Here is a 25,136-nt window from a genome sequence, read left to right as displayed (position 1 = left end):
TTTGGGGTTCGATTTTTTCATTTGATCGCCATTTCCACCAGTCCTGATGTGTCCCGAATAAATTAATTAATGAAAAGTAGGTCTAAGTGAGACCTACATATAGGTTTTTGTTTCATGTCTCTACGACATTCGTACTGGGAGTTAGTGGCAGTTTTCTTCCTAGGGGGCGCTAGAGCGCAATTTTGAGTTTTGGAGTTTGGTTTTTTGACAGAGGCGCTGTTTCAGTAGTTTGTGGTTTGAACGGCTCAAAAAAGCTATTGCAATATACACACTGCAAGTATATATATAATGTAGTAACAGACACCTTCATAACAATATGTAATATGTACAATATACACACTGCAAGTATATATATAATGTAGGAACAGACACCTTCATAACAATATGTAATATGTACAATATACACACTGCAAGTATATATATAATGTAGTAACAGACACCTTCATAACAATATGTAATATATACAATATACACACTGCAAGTATATATATAATGTAGTAACAGACACCTTCATAACAATATGTAATATGTACAATATACACACTGCAAGTATATATATAATGTAGTAACAGACACCTTCATAACAATATGTAATATGTACAACATACACACTGCAAGTATATATATAATGTAGGAACAGACACCTTCATAACAATATGTAATATGTACAATATACACACTGCAAGTATATATATAATGTAGTAACAGACACCTTCATAACAATATGTAATATATACAATATACACACTGCAAGTATATATATAATGTAGTAACAGACACCTTCATAACAATATGTAATATGTACAATATACACACTGCAAGTATATATATAATGTAGTAACAGACACCTTCATAACAATATGTAATATGTACAATATACACACTGCAAGTATACATATAATGTAGTAACAGACACCTTCATAACAATATGTAATATGTACAATATACACACTGCAAGTATATATATAATGTAGTAACAGACACCTTCATAACAATATGTAATATGTACAATATACACTGTGACCAAATGCACACCCTCGTAAGGTGCTAATTGATTGTATGAAATGAAAATCCAGCTTCACCATTTTAGTCATCATTTTTTTGGCGCTCAAGAAACTTGTCGGACTTCTTTGGTTTGTTTGATATTGTCACTACTGGTGGAAAAGTGTGTTACAAAAACAGTCGAGAAACAGATTTAGCTCACGACCCAACAGTTCCCTACGTTTAAGAAACACTGCTTTATCGTACACCTTCCAATTAGCCCACGTACAGTACGCAGAGAGCTTCATGGAATGGGTTTCCATGGCCGTGCAGCTGCATCTAAGCCATACATCACCAAGTCCAATGCATATGTCGGATGGACTCTACAGCAGTGGAGACACATTCTCCGGAGTGATGAATCAATTAATCAATCGATCAATGTTTATTTATATAGCCCTAAATCACGAGTGTCTCAAAGGGCTGTACAAGCCACAATGACATCCTCGGTACAGAGCCCACATACGGGCAAGGAAAACTCACCCCAGTGGAATCACACTTTTCCATCTGGCAATCTGATGGACCAGTCTGGGTTTTGGAGGTTGCCAGGAGAACGGTGCATTTCGGACTGCATTGTGCCGAGTGTGAAATTTGGTGGAGGAGGAATTATGGTGTGGGGTTGTTTTTCTTGGCCCCTTAGTTCCAGTGAATGCTCCAGGATACCAAAACATTTTGGACAATTCCATGCTCCCAACCTTGTGGGAACAGTTTGGAGAAGGGCCCCTTCCTCTTCCAACATGACTGTGCACCAGTGCACAAAGCAAGGTCCATAACGACATGGTGTGGACGAACTTGACTGGCCTGCACAGAGTCCTGACCTGAACCCGATAGAACACCTTCGGGATGAGTTACAACGGGGACTGAGAGCCAGATCTTCTCCACCAACATCAGTGTGTGACCTCACCAACGCGCTTTTGGCAGAATGGTGGAAAATTCCTATAAACACACTCCGCAACCTTGTGGACAGCCTTCCCAGAAGAGTTGAAGCTGTAATAGCTGCAAAAGGTGGACCCACATCATATTGAACCCTACGGGTTAGGAATAAGATGGCACTACAAGCACAATAAGGTGCCATGATTGGGTATAAAAGCAGCTTCCATGAAATGCTCAGTCGTTCACAAACAAGGACGGGGCGAGGGTCACCACTTTGTCAACAAATGCGTGAGCAAATTGTTTAAGAAGAACATTTCTCAACCAGCTATTGCAAGGAATTTAGGGATTTCACCATCTACGCTCCGTAATATCATCAAAAGGTTCAGAGAATCTGGAGAAATCACTGCACATAAGCGATGATATTACAGACCTTCGATCCCTCAGGCGGTACTGCATCAAAAAGCGACATCAGTGTGTAAAGGATATCACCACATGGGCTCAGGAACACTTCAGAAAACCACTGTCAGTAACCACAGTTGGTCGCCACATCTGTAAGTGCAAGTTAAAACTCTACTATGCAAAGCGAAAGCCATTTATCAACAACACCCAGAATAGCCGTCGGTTTCGCTGGGCCCGAGCTCATCTAAGATGGACTGATACAAAGTGGAAAAGTGTTCTGTGGTCTGACGAGTCCACATTTCAAATTGTTTTTAGAAGCTGTGGATGTTGTGTCCTCCGGAAAAAATAGGTAAAAAAAAACATCCGGATTGTTATAGGCGCAAAGTGTAAAAGCCAGCATGTGTGATGGTATGGGGGTGTATTAGTGCCCAAGACATGGGTAACTTACACATCTGTGAAGGCACCATTAATGCTGAAAGGTACATACAGGTTTTGGAGCAACATATGTTGCCATCCAAGCAACGTTATCATGGACGCCCCTGCTTATTTCAGCAAGACAAATGCCAAGCCACGTGTTACAACAGCGTGGCTTCATAGTAAAAGAGTGCGGGTACTAGACTGGCCTGCCTGTAGTCCAGACCTGTCTCCCATTGAAAATGTGTGGCGCATTATGAAGCCTAAAATAGCACAAGGGAGACCCCCGGACTGTTGAACAACTTAAGCTGTACATCAAGCAAGAATGGGAAATAATTCCACCTGAGAAGCTTCAAAAATGTGTCTCCTCAGTTCCCAAACCTTTACTGAGTGTTGTTAAAAGGAAAGGCCATGTAAAGCAGTGGTGAAAATGCCCCTTTTTTGAAATGTGTTGCTGCCATTAAATTCTAAGTTAATGATTATTAAAAAAAATTAAAAAGTTTCTCAGTTTGAACATTAAATATCCTGTCTTTGCAGTCTATTCGATTAAATATAGGTTGAACAGGATCTGCAAATCTTTGTATTCCGTTTTTATTTACCATTTACACAACGTGCCAACTTCACTGGTTTTGGGTTTTGCATAAGTGATTCGGCCCACTTACACTGCAAAAACTGAAATCTAAGTAAGATGAAATATCTCAAATAAGGGTGATATTTGCTTATTTTCTGTCTGATAAGATCATTCTTCTCACTAAGCAGATTTTGTGTTAGAGTGTTTTACTTGTTTTAAGGGTTTTGGTCCTAAATGATCTCAGTAAGATATTACACCTTGTTGCTGAGATTTGATGACCTATATTGAGTAAAACATGCTTGAAACTAGAATATCAACTGTTGCAAAGCTGTGTCATCAACACTCACACCTATAAAACTACTTTTTCAAAGTAATCATTTCTTATTTCAAGCATGAAAAAAAATCATGACTTTGACACAATTGTGTCTCATAATTAAAACAGATGACAGCCAAATGGACTTTGCCGTTTTATTTTCAATGAAACAATGTAAAATACGCAGTCATATAGTAGTACAGTTGTTATTAGTGAGAATATACTTATTTTAAGGTATTTTTGGGTTCATTGTGGTTAGCTAATTTTACTTGTTTTGGAAATCCAAATTTTCTTGTTCTATTGGCAGATAATTTTGCTTAATATATAATATTAATATTATTAATATCATATATATTAAGATCATTTTTGAACTGCTGCCCTCGGGCAGGAGATACAGGACAATAAAATGCCGGACAAACCGATTTAAGAACACTTTTTACCCGAGAGCAATAGTGTTGCTGAACACAAGACAATAATGACTTGGTATTTTTATGTATTTTATGTATTTTTATCCATGTTCTTATGTTTTTATGTGTCATTATGAATTTGCACTAAATTAGTTTTGCATACAATTTCGTTGTACAATGTACAATGACAATAAAGATATATTCCATTCTATTCTATTCTATTAGTTCGAGTAAAATACCCCTCATTTTTGTAATTTTTATTCTTGTTTTTGAACACTGACTTTTTGCAGTGTACAATGACAATAACAAAACATATTGTATTTCATGAACTGTGTACCGGTATTGTATGTCCTGCTTTGGGAAAAAAAAATGTGTACCCCTTTCAGATAACGCATTTAGTTCCCATTAAAACATTCACATTTTGCACAATGAGATGTAAGAATAGGATCATACTGTATATACATTCCTGTAACTTTGTTTGTAAAACATCATTTTTTATTAGTATTTACGTAATATGATAACAGCATTTCATGATTAATATTTATAAATTAAGATCCTTAATCCCCTTTAGATTAGAATAAGAATACACTTGATTGGTAAATCATATTCACTGTGGAACACGACGGAAAAAAAAAAAAAGTTTCTCAGTTCGAACATTGAATATCTTGTCTTTTCAGTCTATTCAATTGAATATAAGTTGAAAAGGATTTGCAAATCTTTGTATTCCGTTTTTATTTACCATTTACACAATGTGCCAACTTCACTGGTTTTGGGTTTTGCATAAGTGATTTGGCCCACTTACAATGACAATAACAAAAAATGTTGTTTTTCATGAACTGTGTATTGGTATTGTATGTCCTGCTTTGGAAAAAAAAAATGTGTACCCCTTTCAGATAACGCATTTAGTTCCCATTAAAACATTCACATTTTGCACAATGAGATGTAAGAATAGGATCATACTGTATGTACATTCCTGTAGATTTGTTTGTAAAACATATTTTTTTATTAGTATTTACGTAATATAATAACAGCATTTCATGATAAATATTTATAAATTAAGATCCTTAATCCCCTTTCGATTAGAATAAGAACACACTTGATTGGTAAATCATATTCACTGTGGAACACGACGGAAAAAAAAAAAAAAAGTTTCTCAGTTCGAACATTGAATATCTTGTCTTTTCAGTCTATTCAATTGAATATAAGTTGAAAAGGATTTGCAAATCTTTGTATTCCGTTTTTATTTACCATTTACACAATGTGCCAACTTCACTGGTTTTGGGTTTTGCATAAGTGATTTGGCCCACTTACAATGACAATAACAAAAAATGTTGTTTTTCATGAACTGTGTATTGGTATTGTATGTCCTGCTTTGGGAAAAAAAAATGTGTACCCCTTTCAGATAACGCATTTAGTTCCCATTAAAACATTCACATTTTGCACAATGAGATGTAAGAATAGGATCACGTATACATTCCTGTAGCTTTGTTTGTAAAACATATTTTTTTATTAGTATTTACGTAATATAATAACAGCATTTCATGATAAATATTTATAAATTAAGATCCTTAATCCCCCTTAGATTAGAATAAGAACAGACTTGGTTGGTAAATCATATTCACTGTGGAACACGCCGAAAGGTCACGGCGTAATTAAAGAAGTCTCCCCTGTATCGGCCGCTCTTTTCTCATAAACACCGCTGTTCTTTGGTTAATATCACCGGATCATGTTTTCCCCGCCGGTTTCAGGTGTCTGTCATCCATCCAAACGTTTTGAGAGGGACATTACCAGCTCGTCTTGTTTGGATTAAAACAAACCATCAAAGCTCAATTCCACGACTCCCGGGGAAAGCGCGCATGCATCCAGTCGAGCTATTTGGTATCGTGATATTTATGTCCTGGCCGCGCTGGTAGATTGCTTACCGTGTTTGTTTTTCCCCCGCTCTTAGGAAAAAAAATGAGGGAAATGGTTGGACTCGTCTCCCGTGTTTAGCGTTGTTTATCCGTGTCTGTGGGTTTATTAGTTTGTGCAACGTTTGCTTTGTTTGCCTGCAGCTTGCTTGACAGCTTGCCTCCGGCGGGAATAGAGTGGCCTCGGCGTCCCGGCTCTAAATATACACCAATTTTCACCTGATGTTCACTTTGTCGGAAGTCTCTTGCTGTTTGGAGGGCGGAGAAGGGGCGGGTGGGGGTCCTCCCAGGCTTTGAGGGAACTGCGGATTCATTTCGGTGACACTGGGAAGGAACAAATCGTGCTCAAATACCAAATGTTCGGGTTTGAAGTGCCAACGAACCAAGCTTCTGATTCGGGTTTAGGTGAAAGGAAAGCTCCCCTGTAAACTGTCAGGTTCAAACACTGATGACATCTATTAATCAGACAAGAAGCAAGGAATCAGGCAGAGACAGAGTTCAATTTAGCTCAATGAGGAGAACGCATGGAGCTGCACACTTAGTCACAGTCTCGCCCTACGCTCTAAGGTACAGCTCCCGCGTCCCTCTATTTATTCAGGAGTTCCACAGTCAACATCACTGAGGCCGCATCTAAAAGGAGTAGTCACACATATCATGCAAAGCAGGTCCAGTACGCACAATACATGACGGAGTGTGCTGGGGCCTTGTGGTTGCCTTGTTTCTGCTTCGGGTTTAGGTGAAAGGAAAGCTCCCTGTAAACTGTCAGGTTCAAACACTGATGACATCTATTAGTCAGACAAGAAGCAAGGAACCATGCAGAGACAGAGTTCAATTTAGCTCATGAGGAGAACGCTTGGAGCTGCACACTTAGTCACAGTCTCGCGTCCCTCTATTTATTCAGGAGTTCCACAGTCAACATCACTGAGGCCGCATCTAAAAGGAGTGGTCACATGTATCATGCAAAGCAGGTCCAGTACGCACAATACGTGACGGAATGTGCTGGGGCCTTGTGTTGGCTTGTTTCTGCTCCGCGTTTAGGTGAAAGGAAAGCTCCCTGTAAACTGTCAGGTTCAAACACTGATGACATCTATTAATCGGACAAGAAGCAAGGAATCAGGCAGAGACAGAGTTCAATTTAGCTCAATGAGGAGAACGCATGGAGCTGCACACTTAGTCACAGTCTCGCCCTACGCTCTAAGGTAAAGCTCCCGCGTCCCTCTATTTATTCAGGAGTTCCACAGTCAACATCACGGAGGCCGCCTCTAAAAGGAGTAGTCACACATATCATGCAAAGCAGGTCCAGTACGCACAATACGTGACGGAATGTGCTGGGGCCTTGTGGTTGCCTTGTTTCTGCTTCGGGTTTAGGTGAAAGGAAAGCTCCCTGTAAACTGTCAGGTTCAAACACTGATGACATCTATTAATCAGACAAGAAGCAAGGAACCATGCAGAGACAGAGTTCAATTTAGCTCATGAGGAGAACGCATGGAGCTGCACACTTAGTCACGGTCTCGCGTCCCTCTATTTATTCAGGAGTTCCACAGTCAACATCACTGAGGCCGCATCTAAAAGGAGTGGTCACATATATCATGCAAAGCAGGTCCAGTACGCACAATACGTGACGGAATGTGCTGGGGCCTTGTGTTGGCTTGTTTCTGCTTCGCGTTTAGGTGAAAGGAAAGCTCCCTGTAAACTGTCAGGTTCAAACACTGATGACATCTATTAATCAGACAAGAAGCAAGGAGTCAGGCAGAGACAGAGTTCAATTTGGCTCAATGGGGAGAACGCATGGAGCTGCACACTTAGTCACAGTCTCGCCCTACGCTCTAAGGTACAGCTCCCGCGTCCCTCTATTTATTCAGGAGTTCCACAGTCAACATCATTGAAGCTGCCTCTAAAAGGAGTGGTCACATATATCATATAAAGCAGGTCCAGTATGCACAATACGTGACGGAATGTGCTGGGGCCTTGTGGTTGCCTTGTTTCTGCTTCGTCTGCGTGCTGTCATCTTATCTTCGTTGAGGTCCTAGAAGTCCTTGGCTGTTAGCGGGCTAAAACAAAGATAACATCTGCGGCTGAGGCCGCCCCTCAGACAAGAAGTTTTGTCCTTGCACAGATAGAAAAAATGCAGCTTGAGCACAATAGCTAATAACTATAGCAACGGACTTTAAGCATACTAAAGTTGTGTGAAAATATATATACATGATTATTTTAACATAAACATAAATTAAACAATATTTGTAAATATATGTAAGATGGAGCTGTCTTTTACTGTTTACACCACAGGTGTCAAACTCAAGGCCCGGGGGGCCAAATCTGGCCCGCCACATTATCAATCAATCAATCAATCAATGTTTATTTATATAGCCCTAAATCGCAAGTGTCTCAAAGGGCTGCACAAGCCACAATGACATCAGCGCCCACATAAGGGCAAGGAAAAAACTCACAACCCAGTGGGACGTCGATGAGAATGACTATGAGAAACCTTGGAGAGGACCGCAGATGTGGGTGACCCCCGTCCTCTAGGGGAGACCGGATGCAATGGACGTCGAGTGGGTCTGATAATATTGCGAAAGTCCAGTCCATAGTGGATCTAACATAATAGTGAGAGTCCAGTCCATAGTGGATCTAACATAATAGTGAGAGTCCAGTCCATAGTGGATCTAACATAATAGTGAGAGTCCAGTCCATAGTGGATCTAACATAATAGTGTGAGAGTACAGTCCATAGTGGATCTAACATAATAGTGAGACTCCAGTCCATAGTGGATCTAACATAAAGTGAGAGTCCAGTCCATAGTGGATCTAACATAATAGTGTGAGAGTCCAGTCCGTAGTGGATCTAACATAATAGTGTGAGAGTCCAGTCCATAGTGGATCTAACATAATAGTGTGAGTCCAGTCCATAGTGGATCTAACATAATAGTGAGAGTCCAGTCCATAGTAGATCTAGCATAATATTGTGAGAGTACAGTCCATAGTGGATCTAACATAATAGTGAGAGTCCAGTCCATAGTGGATCTAACATAATAGTGAGAGTCCAGTCCATAGTGGATCTAACATAATAGTGTGAGAGTCCAGTCCATAGTGGATCTAACATAATAGTGTGAGTCCCGTCCATAGTGGATCTAACATAATAGTGAGAGTCCAGTCCATAGTGGATCTAACATAATATTGTGAGAGTCCAGTCCATAGTGGATCTAACATAATAGTGAGAGTCCAGTCCATAGTGGATCTAACATAATAGTGAGAGTCCAGTCCATAGTGGATCTAACATAATAGTGAGAGTCCAGTCCATAGTAGATCTAACATAATAGTGAGAGTCCAGTCCATAGTGGATCTAACATAATAGTGAGAGTCCAGTCCATAGTAGATCTAACATAATAGTGAGAGTCCAGTCCATAGTAGATCTAGCATAATATTGTGAGAGTACAGTCCATAGTGGATCTAACATAATAGTGAGAGTCCAGTCCATAGTGGATCTAACATAATAGTGAGAGTCCAGTCCATAGTGGATCTAACATAATAGTGAGAGTCCAGTCCATAGTGGATCTAACATAATAGTGTGAGAGTACAGTCCATAGTGGATCTAACATAATAGTGAGACTCCAGTCCATAGTGGATCTAACATAAAGTGAGAGTCCAGTCCATAGTGGATCTAACATAATAGTGTGAGAGTCCAGTCCGTAGTGGATCTAACATAATAGTGTGAGAGTCCAGTCCATAGTGGATCTAACATAATAGTGTGAGTCCAGTCCATAGTGGATCTAACATAATAGTGAGAGTCCAGTCCATAGTAGATCTAGCATAATATTGTGAGAGTACAGTCCATAGTGGATCTAACATAATAGTGAGAGTCCAGTCCATAGTGGATCTAACATAATAGTGAGAGTCCAGTCCATAGTGGATCTAACATAATAGTGTGAGAGTCCAGTCCATAGTGGATCTAACATAATAGTGTGAGTCCCGTCCATAGTGGATCTAACATAATAGTGAGAGTCCAGTCCATAGTGGATCTAACATAATATTGTGAGAGTCCAGTCCATAGTGGATCTAACATAATAGTGAGAGTCCAGTCCATAGTGGATCTAACATAATAGTGAGAGTCCAGTCCATAGTGGATCTAACATAATAGTGAGAGTCCAGTCCATAGTAGATCTAACATAATAGTGAGAGTCCAGTCCATAGTGGATCTAACATAATAGTGAGAGTCCAGTCCATAGTAGATCTAACATAATAGTGAGAGTCCAGTCCATAGTAGATCTAGCATAATATTGTGAGAGTACAGTCCATAGTGGATCTAACATAATAGTGAGAGTCCAGTCCATAGTGGATCTAACATAATAGTGAGAGTCCAGTCCATAGTGGATCTAACATAATAGTGTGAGAGTCCAGTCCATAGTGGATCTAACATAATAGTGTGAGTCCCGTCCATAGTGGATCTAACATAATAGTGAGAGTCCAGTCCATAGTGGATCTAACATAATATTGTGAGAGTCCAGTCCATAGTGGATCTAACATAATAGTGAGAGTCCAGTCCATAGTGGATCTAACATAATAGTGAGAGTCCAGTCCATAGTGGATCTAACATAATAGTGAGAGTCCAGTCCATAGTGGATATAACATAATAGTGTGAGAGTCCAGTCCATAGTGGATCTAACATAATAGTGAGAGTCCAGTCCATAGTAGATCTAACATAATAGTGAGAGTCCAGTCCATAGTAGATCTAGCATAATATTGTGAGAGTACAGTCCATAGTGGATCTAACATAATAGTGAGAGTCCAGTCCATAGTGGATCTAACATAATAGTGAGAGTCCAGTCCATAGTAGATCTAACATAATAGTGTGAGTCCAGTCCATAGTGGATATAACATAATAGTGTGAGAGTCCAGTCCATAGTGGATCTAACATAATAGTGTGAGAGTCCAGTCCATAGTGGATCTAACATAATAGTGTGAGAGTCCAGTCCATAGTGGATCTAACATAATAGTGTGAGAGTCCAGTCCATAGTGGATCTAACATAATAGTGTGAGTCCCGTCCATAGTGGATCTAACATAATAGTGAGAGTCCAGTCCATAGTGGATCTAACATAATATTGTGAGAGTCCAGTCCATAGTGGATCTAACATAATAGTGAGAGTCCAGTCCATACTGGATCTAACATAATAGTGAGAGTCCAGTCCATAGTGGATCTAACATAATAGTGAGAGTCCAGTCCATAGTGGATATAACATAATAGTGTGAGAGTCCAGTCCATAGTGGACTAACATAATAGTGTGAGTCCAGTCCATAGTGGATCTAACATAATAGTGAGAGTCCAGTCCATAGTGGATCTAACATAATAGTGTGAGAATCCAGTCCATAGTGGATCTAACATAATAGTGAGAGTCCAGTCCATAGTGGATATAACATAATAGTGTGAGAGTCCAGTCCATAGTGGACTAACATAATAGTGTGAGTCCAGTCCATAGTGGATCTAACATAATAGTGTGAGTCCAGTCCATAGTGGATCTAACATAATAGTGAGAGTCCAGTCCATAGTGGATCTAACATAATATTGTGAGAGTCCAGTCCATAGTGGATCCAACATAATAGTGAGAGTCCAGTCCATAGTGGATCTAACATAATAGTGAGAGTCCAGTCCATAGTGGATCTAACATAATATTGTGAGAGTCCTGTCCATAGTGGATCTAACATAATAGTGAGAGTCCAGTCCATAGTGGATCTAACATAATAGTGAGAGTCCAGTCCATAGTGGATCTAACATAATAGTGAGAGTCCAGTCCATAGTGGATCTAACATAATATTAGTTTAGTTTAGTCTTTATTTGAAGGGACAATGTACAGAAACATTAAGCTCAAAGACAGATATGTTCTGTACCAGATTATAGCTAAGTAGCTAATTTCCATCTGCAGTCCCTGGCTACCTAAATTAAAGGGATACAAAAATCATGCAATAAAATGATGACAATAAAAACATACACAAGTATTAAGAAAAAAGTCATAAAATGCCCTTTCATGGACTCATACTTAATATACAATACAACCACACCTCATTTACATCATCACACAAAGACAATACATGCTTTTGTTCACATCTGTCATCATTTGTAAAAACAACCATGATTTTAACAGACACACCTCACAATTTACAGTAAAAATGCTCTCATGGATAAATATAATACACATTAGGTTGATGTGTCAAACATAATGCCCACCTTAGTGACCGTGTGAGCAGCTTTGATTGCTCCAAAGCCACTTTTTAACTTCAATTGTGAATGAAGAGTCATCTGTTAGACTTTTCAAGTTTGTTGTGAGGTCGTTCCATTCCTTTATGGCTTTATATGAAAAGGCTGATTGTGCAAAAGAGGTTTTACATCTGGGTATGCTACACTGCCCCCTGGTGGAGGCTCGTGTGTTTCTAGTTGTCACAGCAGATGTAAACTGGACAAAGTGCTTAAGTGGCGCTGGTGCAGTGTTATTTAAGATTCGATGGGCCATTCGTATTGATGCTAATCTTTGAATGTTAGCTAAATTTAACAATCTATATTTTTGGAGAACTAAACAATGATGGTGGTGTTGTGGTTTTCGGTCAAGGATTTTGAGGGATTGTTTGTGCAAAGTTTCCAATGGCCTCAGTGTCATTTTGCTTGCCTGCGACCAACATGTTATACAATAATAAAAACGAGACATAATCATTGCGTTAAAATAAGTTTGAGCTGCCTCCAGTGTTAATGAATTCCTGATACATTTGAACGTTTTTATGTTGTATTTAAAGGCCTACTGAAAGCCACTACTACCGACCACGCAGTCTGATAGTTTATATATCAATGATGAAATCTTAACATTGCAACACATGCCAATACGGCCGGGTTAACTTATAAAGTGACTTTTAAAACTTTCCGGGAAATATCCGGCTGAAACGTCGCGGTATGATGACGTATGCGCGTGACGAAGTCCGAGTAACGGAAGTTATGGTACCCCGTAGAATCCTATACAAAAAGCTCTGTTTTCATTTCATAATTCCACAGTATTCTGGACATCTTTTGCAATTTGTTTAATGAACAATGAAGGCTGCAAAGAAGACAGTTGTAGGTGGGATCGGTGTATTAGCAGCGGACTACAGCAACACAACCAGGAGGACTTTGTTGGAGCGCTAGCCGCGCTAGCCGCCGACCTCACCTTGACTTCCTACGTCTCCGGGCCGCCAAACGCATCGGGTGAAGTCCTTCGTCCTTCTGCCGATCGCTGGAACGCAGGTGAGCACGGGTGTTGATGAGTAGATGAGGGCTGGCTGGCGTAGGTGGAGAGCTAATGTTTTTAGCATAGCTCTGTGCAGTCCGGTTGCTAAGTTAGCTTCAATGGCGTCGTTAGCACAGCATTGTTAACCTTCGCCAGCCTGGAAAGCATTAACCGTGTATTTACATGTCCACGGTTTAATAGTATTGTTGATTTTCTATCTATACTTCCAGTCAGGGGTTTATTTCTTTTGTTTCTATATGCAGTTAAAGCAAGATGCTATCACGTTAGCTCGTAGCTAAAGCATTTCGCCGATGTATTGTCGTGGAGATAAAAGGCACTGAATGTCCATTTCGCGTTCTCGACTCTCATTTTCAAGAGGATATAGTATCCCAGGTGGTTTAAAATACAAATCTGTGATCTACAATATAAAAAGGAGAGTGTGGAATCCAATGAGCCAGCTTGTACCTAAGTTACGGTCAGAGCGAAAAAAGATACGTCCATCACTGTCTCTCAAGTCCTTCACTGTAACGTTCCTCATCTACGAATCTTTCATCCTCGCTCAAATTAATGGGGTAATCGTCACTTTCTCGGTCCGAATCTCTCTCGCTCCATTGTAAACAACGGGGAATTGTGAGGAATATTACCTCCTGTGACGTCACGCTACTTCCGGTACAGGCAAGGCTTTTTTTTATCCGCGAGCAAAAGTTGCGAACTTTATCGTCGATTTTCTCTACTAAATCCTTTCAGCAAAAATATGGCAATATCGCGAAATGATCAAGTATGACACATAGAATGGATCTGCTATTCCCGTTTAAATACAAAAATAATCATTTCAGTAGGCCTTTAATGTTTAATGTAAGACAAGAGTCATGTAGCCATCTTGCCACCTTCTCCATGGCTGCTGTAAGTTTCCTGGCAACCCTTTCAGCGTCCTTTCCCCAAGTATAAATAACCGTGTCATCTGCATACATCTGGATATTTACATCCTCACATACAGATGGCAGGTCATTTATGTACATGGAGAAAAGAAGAGGGCCGATATTAGAGCCTTGTGGCAGGCCAATATCAGTAGCAGTGAGACTGGATGTTGTGTTATCAATACGGACACATTGGGTCCGACCAGATAGATATGACATAATCCAGGCCAGAGTATCTGTCGACGGTTTAAAAGATGTTAATTTTGTAAGTAACGTGGGGTGACTGACTGTATCGAATGCCTTGCGGAGGTCTAAGAATATTGCTCCAACTGCACCTCCATTGTCAAGGTTTTGTTTGATTGTTTCTAGTAGAAGGCAACATGCAGTTTCGGTCGAGGGATTTGCCCGAAACCCAAACTGCATGGGATGTAGGAGGTCTTCATAGTCCAAATGTTCTGTGAGTTGCTCAACGATCACTTTTTCTATTGCTTTGGATATAACGGGGAGAAGGCTAATTGGTCTGTAATTGTTGATGTCTTGTTTATTTCCGGCTTTATGGATTGGGATGATAATGGCAGTTTTCAACGTGGTAGGGAAAGTGTTTTCTGTTATTGATTTATTTATCAATGTTGTTATAGGAGCAGTAAGACTATCTTTATACGTTTTTAGGAAGAATGTGTCCAGACCGTATATATCTCTGAATCAGGGGTCACCAATGCGGTGCCCGCGGGCACCAGGTAGCCCGTAAGGACCAGATGAGTAGCCCGCCGGTCTGTTCTAAATATAGCTCAAATAGCAGCACTTACCAGTGAGCTGCCTCTATTTTTTAAATTGTATTTATTGACTAGCAAGCTGGTCTCGCTTTGCCCGACATTTTTAATTCTAAGAGAGACAAAACTCAAATAGAATTTGAAAACCCAAGAAAATATTTTAAAGACTTGGTCTTCACTTGTTTAAATAAATTCATTAATTCTTTTACTTTGCTTCTTATAACTTTCAGAAAGACAATTTTAGAGAAAAAATACAACCTTAAAAATGATTTTAGGATTTTTAAACACATACCTTTTTACCTTTTAAATTCCTTCCTCTTCTTTCCTGACAATTTAAATCAATGTTCAAGTAAATCGTTTTATTTTTATTAATTTAATTCTTCATTTTAGCTTCTAATTTGTCGACGAAGAATATTTGTGAAATATTTCTTCAAACTTATTATGATTAAAATTCAGAAAAAATACTCTGGCAAATCTAGAAAATCTGTAGAATCAAATTTAAATCTTATTTCAAAGTCTTTTGAATTTCTTTTAAAATGTTTGTTCTGGAAAATCTAGAAGAAATAATGATTTGTCTTTGTTAGAAATATAGCTTGGTCCAATTTGTTATATATTCCAACAAAGTGTAGATTGGATTTTAACCTATTTAAAACATGTCATCAAAATTCTCAAATTAATCTTAATCAGGAAAAATTACTAATGATGTTCCATAAATTCTTTTTTTAAGTTTTTCTCTTCTTTTTTTCGGTTGAATTTTGAATTTTAAAGAGTCAAAATTGAAAATAAACTATGTTTCAAAATTTAATTGTCATTTTTTTTCGTGTTTTCTCCTCTTTTAAACCGTTCAATTAAGTGTAAATATCATTAATTATTAATAATAACATAGAGTTAAAGGTAAATTGAGCAAATTGGCTATTTCTGGCAATTTATTTAAGTGTGTATCAAACTGGTAGCCCTTCGCATTAATCACTACCCAAGAAGTAGCTCTTGGTTTCAAAAAGGTTGGTGACCCCTGCTCTAGATCGTGAGCTTGTTAACGCAGAGAGGATTTTTTTTTACCTTTGTTTCATTTGTTAATTCTGAACTTAGTCCATCCTGAATAAATGGCAATTCTTTGCACTGATTTTGAGGTAATTTTTTATTCAGGGTTTGTACAGACTGGATGAAATGTTCATTAAAATGATTACTTATGTCCAGACTGTCTGTGATAGTAGTGCCATTGATATTTAATGTTATAGTGTTGTTTCTTGTTTGCTCTCTTCCAGTGAGTGTGTCAATGGTTTTCCATAACTGTCTAATGTTCCCTTTTGCAGCTTTGATTAATTCTAAGTGAAAGTCAGCCCTAGACTTCCGCATAAGCATTGTAACTTTGTTCCTCAAACTTTTAAAAAGCATACGATCCGTATTTAGACCTTTTTTAATTGCTCTTATGAGAGCTGAGTCCTGATTTTTCATAAGAATCCAAATTGTTTCATTAATCCAAGGTATTTTTATTTTAGCACTTTTCTTTCTGGGTTTTGTTTTAGTGTATTTACAGATAATCTCTTTGATTTTTGTCATTAGGTCAATTTGTGAGAATCCAGTCCATAGTGGATCTAACATAATAGTGAGAGTCCAGTCCATAGTGGGGCCAGCAGGAGACCATCCCAAGCGGAGACGGTAGTGGATCTAACATAATAGTGTGAGAGTCCAGTCCATAGTGGATCAAACATAATAGTGAGAGTCCAGTCCATAGTGGATCTAACATAATAGTGAGAGTCCAGTCCATAGTGGATCTAACATAATAGTGTGAAAGTCCAGTCCATAGTGGATCTAACATAATAGTGAGAGTCCAGTCCATAGTGGATCTAACATAAGAGTGTGAGTCCAGTCCATAGTGGATCTAACATAATAGTGAGAGTCCAGTCCATAGTGGATCTAACATAATAGTGTGAAAGTCCAGTCCATAGTGGATCTAACATAATAGTGAGAGTCCAGTCCATAGTGGATCTAACATAAGATTGAGAGTCCAGTCCATAGTGGATCTAACATAATAGTGTGAGTCCAGTCCATAGTGGATCTAACATAATAGTGAGAGTCCAGTCCATAGTGGATCTAACATAATAGTGTGAAAGTCCAGTCCATAGTGGATCTAACATAATAGTGAGAGTCCAGTCCATAGTGGATCTAACATAAGAGTGTGAGTCCAGTCCATAGTGGATCTAACATAATAGTGAGAGTCCAGTCCATAGTGGATCTAACATAATAGTGTGAAAGTCCAGTCCATAGTGGATCTAACATAATAGTGAGAGTCCAGTCCATAGTGGATCTAACATAAGATTGAGAGTCCAGTCCATAGTGGATCTAACATAATAGTGAGAGTCCAGTCCATAGTGGATCTAACATAATAGTGAGAGAGTCCAGTCCATAGTGGATCTAACATAATAGTGAGAGTCCGGTCCATAGTGGATCTAACATAATAGTAAGAGTCCAGTCCATAGTGGATCCAACATAATAGTGAGAGTCCAGTCCATAGTGTATCTAACATAATATTGTGAGAGTCCAGTCCATAGTGGATCTAACATAATAGTGAGAGTCCAGTCCATAGTGGATCTAACATAATATTGTGAGAGTCCAGTCCATAGTGGATCCAACATAATAGTAAGAGTCCAGTCCATAGTGGATCCAACATAATAGTGAGAGTCCAGTCCATAGTGGATCTAACATAATATTGTGAGAGTCCAGTCCATAGTGGATCTAACATAATATTGTGAGAGTCCAGTCCATAGTGGATCTAACATAATAGTGAGAGTCCAGTCCATAGTGGATCTAACATAATAGTGAGAGTCCAGTCCATAGTGGATTTAACATAATAGTGAGAGAGTCCAGTCCATGTGGATCTAACATAATAGTGAGAGTCCAGTCCATAGTGGATCTAACATAATAGTGAGAGAGTCCAGTCCATAGTGGATCTAACATAATAGTGAGAGTCCGGTCCATAGTGGATCTAACATAATAGTGAGTGTCCAGTCCATAGTGGATCCAACATAATATTGTGAGAGTCCAGTCCATAGTGGATCTAACATAATAGTGAGAGTCCAGTCCATAGTGGATCTAACATAATAGTAAGAGTACAGTCCATAGTGGATCCAACATAATAGTGAGAGTCCAGTCCATAGTGGATCTAACATAATATTGTGAGAGTCCCGTCCATAGTGGATCAACATAATATTGTGAGAGTCCCGTCCATAGTGGATCAACATAATATTGTGAGAGTCCAGTCCATAGTGGATCTAACATAATAGTGAGAGTCCAGTCCATAGTGGATCTAACATAATAGTGAGAGTCCAGTCCATAGTGGATCTAACATAATCTTGTGAGAGTCCAGTCCATAGTGGATCTAACATAATATTGTGAGAGTCCCGTCCATAGTGGATCAACATAATATTGTGAGAGTCCAGTCCATAGTGGATCTAACATAATAGTGAGAGTCCAGTCCATAGTGGATCTAACATAATAGTGAGAGTCCAGTCCATAGTGGATCTAACATAATAGTAAGAGTCCAGTCCATAGTGGATCTAACATAATATTGTGAGAGTCCAGTCCATAGTTGATCTAACATAATAGTGAGAGTCCAGTCCATAGTGGATCTAACATAATAGTGTGAGAGTCCAGTCCATAGTGGATCAAACATAATAGTGAGAGTCCAGTCCATAGTGGATCTAACATAATAGTGAGAGTCCAGTCCATAGTGGATCTAACATAATAGTGAGAGTCCAGTCCATAGTGGGGCCAGCAGGAGACCATCCCAAGCGGAGACAGGTCAGCAGCACAGAGATGTCCCCAACTGTTGCACAGGCGAGCGGTCCACCCCGGGTCCCGATTCTGGACAGCCAGTACTTCATCCATGGCCACCGGACCTTTGCCCCCCCCCCCCCCCCCCTCTCCACAAGGGAGAGGGGGGCAGAGGAGAAAATAAAATAAATGGCAGATCAACTGGTCTAAAAAGGGGTTTTATTTAAAGGCTGGAGTATACAAATGAGTTTTAAACTTCCGATATTACATTTTAAAGCATTTATCGGCATCGCGACCCCAAAAGGGACAAGCGGTAGAAAATGGATGGATGGCTGGCTCTCCAGTGTTAACATTTATAGTTTTTGATTATGTAAAGTGGATTCCTGTCCTCCCAACAGACAGCTGAGTGGACGACTCAATTCCATGAAATTAATGTCATTTTCTGCTTTATTAATACAAACCCCCAAAAGCAGTGAAGTTGTCACGTTGTGTAAATGGTAAATAAAAACAGAATACAATGATTTGCAAATCAGTTTCAACTTATATTCAATTGAATAGACTGCAAAGACAAGATACTTAACGTTACAACTGGAAAATGTTGGTTTTTTTGCAAACATTAGCTCAATTGGAATTTGATGCCTTCAACATGTTTCAAAAAAGCTGGCACAAGTGGCATAAAAGACTGAGAAAGCTGAGGAATGCTCATCAAACACAGGTGAACAGGCTAATTGGGAACAGGTGGGTGCCATGATTGGGTACAAAAGCAGCTTCCGTGAAATCCTCAGTCATTCACAAACAAGGACGGGGCGAGGGTCACCACTTTGTGAACAAATGTGTGAGCAAATAGTCCAACAGTCTGGATTGTACATAAATGCTTATTTTGAAAATGTGATTTTGTTTATAGATTACATGCAATCTGTTGTGTTCCCTAATTCTCAGTGTACATAAATGAAGGTGTGTGTTGCTGAGCCCGACCTGGACATAATCTGGACTGGACCTGGTTTTAGGAACCCTTTAAACAATCTAATTTCATTGACAACCTGGTCTGGTGAAGATAAGGTCCTTTTTAAAAAAAACAAAACAAAAAAACAGAAGAAGTCTCGAGCTGAAGTCGTAGAGAAGTGTCTTAAGCGCAAAAAAATATGACTAAAGTGACAAAGCTGTATTCATTTATTTTTTTGCACTTAAATTTGGACATATTCATTATTATTTCTTCTAATCAGAATGTATTTATCTTTCGTATTCATTGTTTTTCATCAGTCCCTTCGTTTGCAGTACATCTGCAGCTAATGTGTGCGGTTGATTTATGGATTTTTTCCTCCGCTATCTGTCACAATGTTTTGTATTCAACAAATGGTTTTCATATTACACCAACAGAGATACTGAAAAAAAATTAAAAATTAAAAAAAAATTGTCTAACAGTTTAAGAACAACATTTCTCAACCAGCTATTGCAAGGAATTTAGAGATTTCACCATCTACGCTCCGTAATATCATCAAAAAGTTCATAGAATCTGGAGAAATCACTGCACGTAAGCCATGATATTACGGACCTTCGATCCCTCAGGCGGTACTGCATCAAAAAGAGACATCGGTGTGTAAAGGATATCACCACATGGGCTCAGGAACACTTCAGAAAACCACCGTCAGTAACCACAGTTGGTCGCTACATCTGTAAGTGCAAGTTAAAACTCTACTATGCAAAGCCAACGCCGTTTATCAACAACACCCAGAATGATTGTATTCTGCATCAAAAAGCGACATCGGTGTGTAAAGGATATCACCACATGGGCTCAGGAACACTTCAGAAAACCACTGTCAGTAACTACAGGTTGGTCGCTACATCTGTAAGTGCAAGTTAAAACTCTACCATGCAAAGCGAACGCCGTTTATTAACAACACCCAGAATCATTGTATTCTGCATCAGAAAGCGACATCGGTGTGTAAAGGATATCACCACATGGGCTCAGGAAGACTTAAGAAAACCACTGTCAGTAACCACAGTTGGTCGCTACATCTGCAAGTGCAACTTAAAACTCTACTATGCAAAGCGAACGCCGTTTATCAGCAAAACCCAGAATCATTGTATTCTGCATCAAAAAGCGACATCGGTGTGTAAAGGATATCACCACATGGGCTCAGGAACACTTCAGAAAACCACTGTCAGTAACTACAGGTTGGTCGCTACATCTGTAAGTGCGAGTTAAAACTCTACCATGCAAAGGGAACGCCATTTATCAACAACACCCAGAATCATTGTATTCTGCATCAAAAAGCGACATCTGTGTGTAAAGGATATCACCACATGGGCTCAGGAACACTTCAGAAAACCACTGTCAGTAACTACAGGTTGGTCGCTACATCTGTAAGTGCAAGTTAAAACTCTACCATGCAAAGGGAACGCCATTTATCAACAACACCCAAAATCATTGTATTCTGTAACAAAAAGCGACATCAGTGTGTAAAGGATATCACCACATGGGCTCATCAGCACTTCAGAAAACCACTATCAGTAACCACAGTTCGTCGCTACATCTGTAAGTGCAAGTTAAAACTCTACTATGCAAAGCCAACGCCATTTATCAACAACACCCAGAATGATTGTATTCTGCATCAAAAAGTGACATCAGTGTGTAAAGGATATCACCACATGGGCTCAGGAACACTTCATAAAACCACTGTCAGTAACTACAGTTGGTCGCTACATCTGTAAGTGCAAGTTAAAACTCTACTATGCAAAGCGAACCCCGTTTATCAACAACACCCAGAATCATTGTATTCTGCATGAAAAAGCGATATCGGTGTGTAAAGGATATCACCACATGGGCTCAGGAACACTTCATAAAACCACTGTCAGTAACTACAGTTGGTCGCTACATCTGTAAGTGCGAGTTAGAACTCTACTGTGCAAAGCAAACGCCGTTTATCAACAACACCCAGAATCGTTGCAGTCTGTTTTTATGTACGAATTACACACCGTTTTGTGCTTTCTTTATTCAGAAATGTGTCTTCTTTAGGTTCTACCCAAACTCACCAATTGTCCCCTCCCCCACCACAGCTCGGGTGTGCGACAACGAGCTCATGCGCTGCCAAAACGGCGGCGCCTGCGTCAACAACGTCCGCTGCAGCTGCCCGCCGGCCTACGCCGGCCTGCTGTGCGAGAGGCGGCGCTGCGAGACGGAGCTGGGAGGTTGCCGGGGCACCGACTCCGGCGCCGCCGGGCCTCCGCCCTGCGCCGTGGATTCACCGCTGCTCCTCATCCTCCTCCTGGGCTCGACGCTGCTCTGAAGAGACCTGGTGGGAAGCGATTAACCCCCCTGCTGACACACACACACACACACACACACACACACACACACACACACACACACACACACACACACATCCCTCCTTTGATTAATTAACAATCATGAGCTTTGTGGACCATAGCCGCTTCTTTTCTGAGCAGCCTCGACGAACACTGACGATGTGAAAAAGGAATGTGCCACACGAATGAGTGCAAAAACTTTTGAATTGAATATCAAAGAATATATATATATATATGTATATATGTATGTATAAAAATACAACATATGGACCATATTAAAAGAGCGCAAAGGACAATGACACGTCCCCACCTCCCTCCTCCATCCCCTCTTAGGCCACACGGGTGCTTGAGCTCCATCCTCTTGGAAGACGACCGTCCTCTCATCGCCACGGCAACAACAGCTGCAGCCAATCGGCTCTCTTTGGCAAGGCCCCCCCCCCTGTGGGACGCTCCTGTGAGTTTAATGTCGGCCGGACTTGTTGGGGAAGACAAATCAAAGACATATTTCCCTGGGCTTCTCCGGATATGTTCGTGAGAGAACGCGCGTTCTTTGCTGTCAGTGCATTGTGGATCAAAGGAAACCTGTGCGGACTTTGCGTACGCACAAACTTTCCGGCTCGCCCTCGCCCCGACCCATCATGCCGCCACTGACCTGTGCTTGTGTGAACGTCACTCTGTAAAAAAAGTTTTTAAAAAATTTAAAAAAATGAATATTTATTTTATTTTGGTCCGCCGTCATCTTGGTTCTTTTCCATTCTCGAGCCGCAGCGCTCGCTTTCACCCCCGCTCAAAGGACAGTCGATTAATGTATTTGCCAAAAAAAAACCAACAACAACTAGTAATGTCGTCCTTTTTTGTACCTTTGCTGAACTGTGATGAAAAGAAGGCAACGTTGATGTGTTCTATACCACGTTCCGAAATGCACACTTTTGTTTGTCCATTCCGTTTGAGTAGGTCATTTTCCTTTGCATTGGCAACGTGCTGGCATCAAAGAATATCAAGTCGACGTACGGTATCGACGAAGTGTATTTCAATCCCACCAAAGGACATCGTCAATGTTACGTTCTCGCTTTGACACTTGGAAGATTTGAGTGAATAAAAAGCTTCAAAACAAACTGTTTTGCTTGACTTTTAAAAAAAATTTTTTTTAAAAAGAACAATTGTGTGGATATCACCACATGGGCTGAGGAACACTTCATAAAACCACTGTCAGTAACTACAGTTCGTCACTACATCTGTAAGTGCAAGTTAAAACTCTATTATGCAAAGCTAAAGCCTTTTATCAACAACACCCAGAAACACCGCCGGCTTTGCTGGGCCCCGAGCTCATCTAAGATGGACTGATGCAAAGTGGAAAAGTGTTCTGTGGTCTGACAAGTCCACATTACAATTTTTCATTTATTTTTTATTAAAAAAATAAATAAATAAAAACTATTTCTAAAACTAATAATATAACTTGTTTTTGGACATGCAGTTGTGGTCATTATAGACGAAACATTTTTAAATGAATTTAAAAATGGAAGACTAAAAAAGAAAAATTGTAAAAAGCTTTAAAACAAACTGTTTTTGTTTTGTACAAGCAACGTTGTAAATAAATGAAAATGTTAAAATATGAGCAATTTTTTATTATTTAAAAACAGCATTAGAATAAACTGATTTGTCTGAATTTAATAGTGTATCCTGTTTTTGTACAAGTAACATTGTTTATCATAGACTAAAAAAAATTTAAAAAATGTTTTAAATAGAAATAAATAAATAAAATATTTTTAAAAAAAGTAAGCACTTTTTAAAAAGCTTCAAAACAAACTGATTTGGCTGAGTTAAATATTGTTGTTTTTTTGGCCAAGCAAAGTTGCGTACATCATAAAAGACGTTTTTTTTTTATAAATACAAAATGTATATAAAAATAATTATTAAAAAATTACATTTTAAAAAGCTTTAAAACAAACAGTTTTCAGCTATATACTAATACTAGATCATGTTTTGTACAAGCAACTGTGCTCATCATGAATAAAAAATAAAAAAAATGAGATATGAAAATACATATGGTTTTTTTGTTGTTTTTTTTTTTTTTACTGTTTAGGCAGATTTGATATGTTTTGTTCTTGTATAACAACGTGGTGGTTATGATGGACTAAAAAAAATACAAAAACATTTTAAAATAAAAAGTAAATACAAAAATCTCCAAATAATTAAAGGTAAAATTTCTAAAAAAGTTTAAAAATGTTGTTTTTTTGTTTTATTCATCACAGACTAAAAAAATTAGGATGATTTTTTTTTTCAACCCAAATAATACAATTTAAAAATAATAATAAAAGTTTTTTATTTAAAAATTTAAGTTAAGCTAAGTTTAATAGTACATTGTGATTTTGTACATGCAACGTTGTTTTTATCATAGACTAAACTTTTTCATTTATTTTTTAAAATGGAAATACATTTCAAAAACTTAAAAATTGTTTGTTTTTTTTGTTTTTTGGGGAGTGGGGGGGGGGGGGTTGTACAAGCAATATTTATCACAGACTTCAAAAAATTATGACGATTTTTTCTTCTAACCAGAATAAAGAAAATATTGTGTTTTTGAAAAAACATTTAAAGTTAAGTTAAGCTAAGTTTAATAGTACATTGGGTTTTTGCACAAGCAAAGTTGTGTTTATCATAGACTAAAATAAATAATTACTCTAAATTTAAATTTATATTAAAAATAAATTTAAAAAAAACACTTGCTGTATTATTTTTTTTTTAATTTAAATGACATAATATATTTTGTTTTTGTACAACAACCTTGTGGTTATGATGGACTAAAAAAATTACAAAAACATTTTAAAATGTATATAAATACAAAAATCTCCCAAAAATTCAAGGCAAAATTTCTGATTAAAAAAACCAACCTTAAAAACTGTTTTTTTGTGTTTGTACAAGCAATATTTTATTTTTCCCAGACTAATAAATGATGATTTTTTTTTTTTTAGATATTACATTTTTTATTTAAAAAAGTTAAGTTAAGCTAAGATTAATAGTACATTGTGTTTTTGCACAAGCGTTATCATAGACTAAAATAAATAATTTAAAAAATGTTTCAAATGGAAATAAATATTTTTTTTAATATATAAAACCATTTTAAAAATTCAAAAAAACCTTCAAAACTTGCTGTATTAGCTGAGTTGAACAACACATTGTGTTTTCACACGAGCAAAGTGAACGGA

At 38.6% G+C, this 25,136-nt stretch overlaps 1 protein-coding gene across 1 annotated transcript in view; it reads left to right on the top strand.

The window, feature by feature from the left end:
- The window catches only part of LOC133630325 (netrin-G1-like), a 168,732-nt gene extending 145,701 nt beyond the window's left edge, over positions 1–23,031 (top strand). Inside the window, exon 6 of the mRNA XM_062021888.1 lies at positions 21,685–23,031. Coding sequence (XP_061877872.1) covers positions 21,685–21,914 — 230 coding nt within the window. The 3' untranslated portion in view covers positions 21,915–23,031. The remainder of the gene's footprint in view (positions 1–21,684) is intronic.
- Positions 23,032–25,136: the final 2,105 nt, after the last annotated feature.

This window comes from Entelurus aequoreus, linkage group LG15 (assembly GCF_033978785.1).
Source record: "Entelurus aequoreus isolate RoL-2023_Sb linkage group LG15, RoL_Eaeq_v1.1, whole genome shotgun sequence".
NCBI lineage: Eukaryota > Metazoa > Chordata > Actinopteri > Syngnathiformes > Syngnathidae > Entelurus > Entelurus aequoreus.
This window is presented reverse-complemented; position numbering and strand designations above follow the sequence as displayed.